This window comes from Leuciscus leuciscus, assembly GCF_965113295.1.
Source record: "Leuciscus leuciscus genome assembly, chromosome: 2".
Lineage (NCBI taxonomy): Eukaryota > Metazoa > Chordata > Actinopteri > Cypriniformes > Leuciscidae > Leuciscus > Leuciscus leuciscus.
Window position 1 is genome coordinate 62,967,678 of NC_138726.1, and position 7,625 is coordinate 62,975,302.

At 36.0% G+C, this 7,625-nt stretch overlaps 1 protein-coding gene across 1 annotated transcript; it reads right to left on the minus strand.

Annotated features, from left to right (window-relative positions):
* Nucleotides 1-546: 546 nt before the first annotated feature.
* LOC309489453 (uncharacterized protein) lies at nucleotides 547-4,751 on the minus strand. The gene is made up of 2 exons (XM_082158237.1): nucleotides 4,488-4,751; nucleotides 547-2,328 (listed from the first exon to the last, which is right to left on the minus strand). The coding sequence occupies exons 1-2, from the start codon at nucleotides 4,496-4,498 to the stop codon at nucleotides 735-737; spliced, it is 1,605 nt and encodes a 534-aa protein (XP_082014363.1). The 5' UTR covers nucleotides 4,499-4,751; the 3' UTR covers nucleotides 547-734.
* Nucleotides 4,752-7,625: the final 2,874 nt, after the last annotated feature.

The following is a 7,625-nucleotide window of genomic DNA, read 5'->3' on the forward strand; positions in this document are numbered from 1 at the left end:
TCGAATCCCACTGCATTATGGTTCTACGTCACTAGATAAGACATTTGCATAATTCCCACCTATGTTCTATGTTGTCCGTCTGCAACCAATTTGACAATTGCTTCTCAAATATCGGAGTTCAACACGGAATTTGCAAAACGCTTGCTCTTGAAAGATGGGTCAGTACTCAGTTTAGTTGGACAAACTTGCACCTCAGAATCACAATCTGTAAGTATGAATAATTATTGATGTATATATTTTCTACTGGGTGTTCAAAGTATGTAGTTTTGTGTTTTATATTGTGTATGTCTCCAGCTAACCAGCTAACTCACGTTATTACTGTCTTACTGAAATAGTTCTGCTAATCAACTGTGGGCCACTATTACCTAAAACTGTGTCTATTAATGCAGATTGTCTGTCGGTCTGTCTACTTTGAGTAAAGATAAAGAATGGGACATTTAAAATAGCATAATAGGGGCACTTTAAGTTTGAATGTTTGGAAAAAGGGTAAAACAAAATATATACGCAAAAAGTAATACATAAAAATGAGGAAGGCTAGACAAAATGTTTCAAAGACATCTTTAATGTGACTTTCATATTACAAAAACAACATAATTGTAAACTGTTAGTTGTAATAAAAGTCAACTCCTGGTATTTACAAGTCCCGTAGAAACAACTGTGTACAGAAAGCATTGATTTCTCATTATAAGCAGCAGTCTTGTACATGTTCTTTGTTTCATTTGCACTAAATCCAATCATTGATGCTCACCAAAGAAAAGTTTAGCCAGACCAGCTCTCAGATAACTCAGAGCATCTTTATTGGCTTCTTCAGCCACAGCGGTTCTCCTCATTTCCTCCAGCTCTCGGACCCAGTTTTCTTTCCCAGCCTCCCTCACTCTGGGGATGAAGAAGTCCAGATGCTGGAGAGTGAAGGCCGAGTCTGGCTTTAATGCGATCTGAGACAGAATCTTGATGGTCTGGTAAGCTTCGGACAGAAGATTTGACTTTTGGTCCTCAATCTCCTTCAGATCTTTGTCAAGATGTTCCATTAAAACCAAATATGTCTTTGTTTGTTCTTGAGCTTTTTCATATTGCTTTTTTATAGAGTCAAATTCCATCATGAAGCTCGAGGTGCTGACGATGTATTTCTTGTTTTCTTTGACGTGTTTGCTGTGGTGGCACTTCCCTGTGCACACGGTACAGTAACCTTTTTTCATGACTTCACATTTACTGGGATCAGAAACCCACCAGCAGTCAAACTCATGGCAGTTTTCCTCACAGACGGTGCAGGTCGTCGCCTTCCTGCTCTTCCATGATGCGCTTTCAATGGGAACCTTCATTTTGACAGTCTTTTTTACTTTAATGGTAAAGTTTTTACACTCTTCAATCTTTTCCTTGTTTTCCATCACTGCCCGCTGAATCTGAAGTTTTTCAGCCTTTTTCAGCTCTTTCTCGTGAATTCGCAGCTGTAAGTTGCACATGGATGCTTCTAATGTAATGCGTTCTATCAGGACATCTGAAGTCAACTCTAAACTTCTTCTGTTCTTTAGAGTCAGAGACTGAAGGAAGTCCTTCATGCCGTCCATGCTGTCCTCCCAGGCGTCTTTTTGAGCACGAACTCGCCGCTCTCCAGTGTGACGGGCGTCAGCCTGCCGGTTGTTGAATAAGAAATGAACAGGTTGGTTATTGTGGTCTCGTCTGCAGGGGATTCTAGCTTTATTAATGGCGCCGAGGACGTTTTTGGGTGACAGACCATCAGAGTGTGTGATTAGAAACATAATGTTGTTCACAATGTCTTTTCCAAACAAAGACAGAATTGAACTGATGATGTAATGCTGTCTGTCCGAGAGGCGATTCTTAGATGCTTGTGTCACAAAACACACAGCGTCGACTTCACGAACTCCATCACTGCTCTGAAAGAGCATATATAAATTCTCAGCAACTTCCAGATCTTTTTCCAGTCCTCTAGTGTCTCCGTATCCTGGAGTATCAATGATGGTGAGAGATATGGGATTCTTTAAAGGACAGACCTCATACATGGTGATTTCAGAGGTTTGTGATTCTGATTGGTCTCTGGCTTCTTCTTCTGTGATTTCATACCACATTTCTTCTTCAAATTGCACTCCCAGTAAGTAGTTGACCATGGTGTTGATGAGAGTCGTCTTGCCAGCTCCGGTTTCTCCCACCAGCAGAACAATTATATTTCGTTTACTGGTGTCTTTTTGCCCATAAGTCCATTTTCTGACTTTCCCATGATCATCAAGCACTTTTCTCTCTGTATGCAGACGGTATCGTTTCGGAGGACCTCCATGAATAAGAGTTGGTCTGCGTGGTGGAAGTCTCGGCTTTCTGTAAAACAAGGAGGTAAATGTTTCTCAACATATTTGCACAGCAAGAATCTATGACTAGAAATGTCTAATAAAAAACAGACATCCGAGATTAAGGCAAGTCAATTTATTTATATAGCGGATATCATAATTCACAGTTTCATGATGTTACCAATGTCCTAATTGTCCAAATTGAACATTTTAGAACATTGGCAATAGTATAGTTTAACATTTGACTGTAATATAAACAGTCAAGCAGTTGGTTTTTCTCTGCTGTGTGATTTGAGATTTGAGGCTATATGTTTGTGTAATGGACGTAGGCCAGTAAGAGCTTTGCGTGTAAACCTTACTCTCCTGGCCTCAAAAGGCATGCTAGTGACTGATGCTAGCAGCTGCGGTCTTTAGCGTCCTTGTTAGCGCACCCTCCAGAGACCCCGTTTCGAATTGAATTTGGTGCCGTGATCCGGATGGGTTTAGGGGGTGAGTGTAACGGATGTAGGCCAGTAAGAGCTGAGCGTGTAAAACAGGGTTTCTCAAACTCGGTCCTGGAGGGCCACTGTCCTGCACAGTTTGATCAGGGTTGGAGCTAAACTGTGCAGGACAGTGGCCCTCCAGGACCGAGTTTGAGAAACCCTGGTGTAAAACCTCACTCCCCTGGCCTCAAGAGGCACCTTAGAGACTGTGATCTTCAGCGTCCTTGTTAGCACGCCTGCCTCCCACGCCGGAAACCCCGGTTCGAATCCCTCTCATCGCGGTGCGAGTATACGACTGGCTTCATATACAGATATGAAAATGTACATATTTAATTGATTCTTTTTTAACATAATAACCATATTAATAATGTTCCAAGATACATTGTTTTAAACAGGGAAGCCCCTCTAAATACTTTTCAAATCAAGTCATGATAAGATTCTATTGCAAGTCACTAGCGGCATTCAGTGTAATGAAGGGTTTGAAACTGTGTGGCTAAATTTGAAATAACATACTAAACTACTATATCTGTTTTTCTCCATGGCTTTATAAGGCAGATTTGAGAGTAGCATGCTAGTATATTATTCTGAAATCAGCCGAGGTGTGGTTTTGACTCTTGACGTCATTTGCGGTTCTTGTGTTATTTGCTTTTAGTATTTCCGGTTGGTCCTATAGTGGAATTCTGAGTATTTTTTCCTTGTTGCTACTTCATTGTTTCAGACTGCACTGCTTATGTGTTTTGATTTATCAAATTTTATTTATGGCTTTGTCAAATTTTTAAAAAAAATTTTTTTACAATCTCGATTTTGATTCTCAAATCTCAAGATTATAGTTTAACTTCACTTAAATGTATTTGTAGCTCCTCCCAACTAACTGAAACTTATCAGCATGTAATCGTCCGATCAATGTTTTAACTGTGGAACGGTTACAACAAAACAGCTAAAAACTTAGAAGTGAATAAAATGGAGCATTTTTTTAATACATATTTATATATTAATATTATACTATATTGTAAATGCATTATATATTTTCTTAACCTATTAGTGATGTCTTAATTATTTAATATTTAATAAATCTGTCATAAAGTTTTTTTTAATGAAAACTACCTTGTGTGCAATTTAAACGTTTGTACACATAAATGTTACACAATGTTACATATAAATGTATACAAAAATGTTTGTATAGTTAGTTTAAAGCATTAGTTGGGAGAGTTTTAAATGCCCTTCAGGACCAAACTAATTTTAACAGCCTTTAGTTTCTAAAATAGCATCTTTGTTTTTTAAATAAACCAGATATGACCCCTAGATTAATTTCAACACAAATACTGTAATTTTCTACATTTTCTATTTAAAAATATGAAAATACATTATTAATCACAGCCTCATTATTCATAACATTGACATGTTCGCTGTTTTTAATCGCTGTTTTAAAGTATTTCAAAGCATTTTTTGTTTTGTTTTCTGTTTTGGGCAAAGACCTTTCCATCCACCAGAAGGCGCCATAAAACACATTACAGCCAATGAAATCCTTTAGTTGATCAAGTTTTGTCTTTGTAATGACAGGATCATCATGTGAGTGTTGGGTTATTATAAAATAAGTTCAAATTTCAGAATCTCTAGTGAAGATACACACCATTTTAGCGATTAAGCAACTTAAATTTTATTTTTAAAAAGTACATTTATCCTGTAGAAAACATAAATTTCATCTCACCCGGGATTCATGGTGATCGCTGGAATAAACGCGTCGACCGAAGACTGTCACTCTCCAGTCGGATTACAGCAAAACAGTTCAATCCTTTCTAGAAGAATATGATGTTTTTAATTGTTGTATTATATATTTATTAATAACTATTACTAATCAGGTAAAGCAACTATTTGAGGAATGTTATTCCCTGTCAAAATATTTTGAAACACAATTCTGCTATAAAGCATAAACAATGAATATCTCTACACACCAGTCTCTGCTGAATTGTCGGCTTTGAAGGAAATACTGGTTTATTTAAAAGCCGAACAAGCTAAAGTCCCTCCCAGCCAAATAAGTCCTCTAGTGTGTGATTATGAATAAAATGCCAGGAATGATTTATGTGTGCATATGCAGAAATGTTTTTTTCACCCTCTAGTCATTTATTAGTTAATGGACTAGTGTAATTACATTAATGACATCTTTCTATGATTGTTTTTCAAAACAATTTGTAATGCATAGCAACTTAAAGTTTAGAGTAAAAAAACAAGAATTATATCATTTGAAAGCTACTTGAATTTGTACTTTACTGCATAAAACTCATGTGTTTGTGGGTTAAAGTGACTGAAATGCTGTTTTAACTGGAAGCATCACTTAAAACATGTCAGTGCCATTGTTTTGTCTCAAGATGCACACAGTAATGTTTTTGTCAATGGCACGTTTATATGTCCTAGTTGAACTAAGGCCTAATCCTGGCTTAATCTAAGCCCTGTCTGTGAAACCAGGCCTTATTTTCTTCATCATTCTATGATCAGAATCCAGATAAGATCAGAAAAACTGTGCATTTACTGGAGTTTAGAGCAGATGGACTGATGTTAATCTTGTAGATTATCATGGTTTTTAGTGTATTTTAAATCAAGTATTTTAAATGTAGGCTAGAAATGATTGCTGTAAATGTGGTATATATGTGCCACATATAACAGGTTTTCCTGTTTTATAATTCTTTAATAACTGTCTTTGTGTTTCACAGAAAATAATTACAGGTTTTGAGCAAAATGAGGGTGAATAATGGTTGTCATCTTCTATGATCATATATTTATCAAAGTATATTCAAAACATACATCTGTGATCGTCATGATCATGCAGTTTATTAGTACTTCATTTCTGTGGTTGGATAATTTCCTGCTGTGTTTAGTTTCTATTACACTACAGGAATGTCAAAAATCAGATCAAGGATGAATATATATAACCTTTATTTAAACAGGAAAAGTCCCATTGAGACACAGTCTCTTTTACAAGGGAGTCCTGTATAGCATATTCAATCATAGGTTACAAGACAATAAATTACAATATAAAATACAAAGCAAATTTACACAAAATTTACAAAATATTTGCATGTAAAGATGCAATAAGTTTAAAATATATAAACAAACAAAATAGTGGCTAGAAGTTAATATCCACCCATCAATAATTAAAGCAATTGCACATGTCCGTCCGCATATCAGATATTCTTTTTTTAAAAGCAGCTAAAGAAATTAGCGCACCAATCTTAAGTCTAGACTGGAGTTCATTCCAGGACGAAGGACCATAGTATGACAGACCCCTCTTTCCTGCTTCTGTCCTCATTCTTGGTACATTAAAAAGTAGTACATCACTAGATCTTAATCGATATGTACTTTGGGTACGAACAAATTTTAAACAAATATAAGACGGCAAGATACCTAAAATCGCTTTATAAATAAAAATGTACCAATGTCGCATCCTGCGCGATTTAAGTGACGGCCAATTTACCATATTATATAAGATGCAATGATGTGTCTGATAGCCAGCATTTGTAATGAACCTGAGAGCCGCATGATAAAGAGGGTCTAGTATTGACAGAGTAGATGGACAAGCAAATTGATAGACGATATCCCCATAATCTATTTGAGACAGGAATAGTCCTGCAACCAGTCTTTTTCTTATAGTCCTAAAAAAGCAAGATTATATAAGAATGCCAGAGTGAATTTTAGTTTCATAGCGAGAGCTTCAATGTGTTTTTTAAAGGTAAAACCTTTATCAAGCCAGATACCCAAATACTTGTAAGTATCAACAAGTTCAATAGCTTCATCTTGGAGTGTCTTAATAGCAAGAACTGGGACTTTAGTACCTACGGGGGCAAAAATCTTTGTCTTCGTCTTTTTTTTTTTTTTTTTTTTTTTGCATTTAAAAGTAGCTTCAAATCAAACAAGGCGGATTGTAATGAGGCAAAATCTGACTGCAAATTCGCACAGGCAGTCTCAGGTGTAGAGGCACTACAATACATAATTGTGTCATCGGCATACAAATGATACTGTGAGTATTTAAATTCACTACAAACATTATTTATATAGATAATAAAAAGCAGAGGACCCAAAACTGATCCTTGTGGGACACCCTTATTTAAGACGACAGGGTCAGACGTTACATTCCCATGTCTTACAATTTGCATCCGTTCAGAGAGATAGCTGTGAAACCAGATTGCATTGAATGATTAGTTCATCTGTGACTTTCTGACTCTGGGATACTGAAACAGCTCATACAAATTTGTGTAACAACTTCCAGTGTTTTTTTACTTGTTGGAACTTGAAAAATGCAGCTTGACGAGCGACGTCAGAATAACCTCTGCGAGTTACAGTAAGCACTCAGTTTGCTTATAAGGAAACAAACATCTTTGATCATAAAGGTGCACATGCAATTTTTCTCTGTTTTAAAAGAGCTACAGTATGTGCATACCTAAAGAAATTAATATAATGTGGTTTAACAATTAAGATTATGAGCATTTCAATGCATCAGTGTCCAAAAAAAGCTGTTTTATTCTACATAAAACATAATAGAGCAAAGTTTGTTCAAATCAGACTTAAAATGCACTTCTATGACATTAAAGCTGTCTATGCATGTTTTTAGAGAAAGCAAATTATGCAAATAAAGTTTCTTTTCATTTTTAGAACATAATCACATTTAAAATGTACATTACTTTTAAACCAAATGTCCTCCCTGTTCTTTAAAAGTTGTTGAAGTGAAATATTTAATGAATAACTTTTAAACAAACTGTTATTTAAGGTTACACTTTGAGTCCACTTTATAACTATAATGCTGCATTCACACCAAACGCGAATAAAGTGTCAAATACGCGTCAACTGCGTCTAG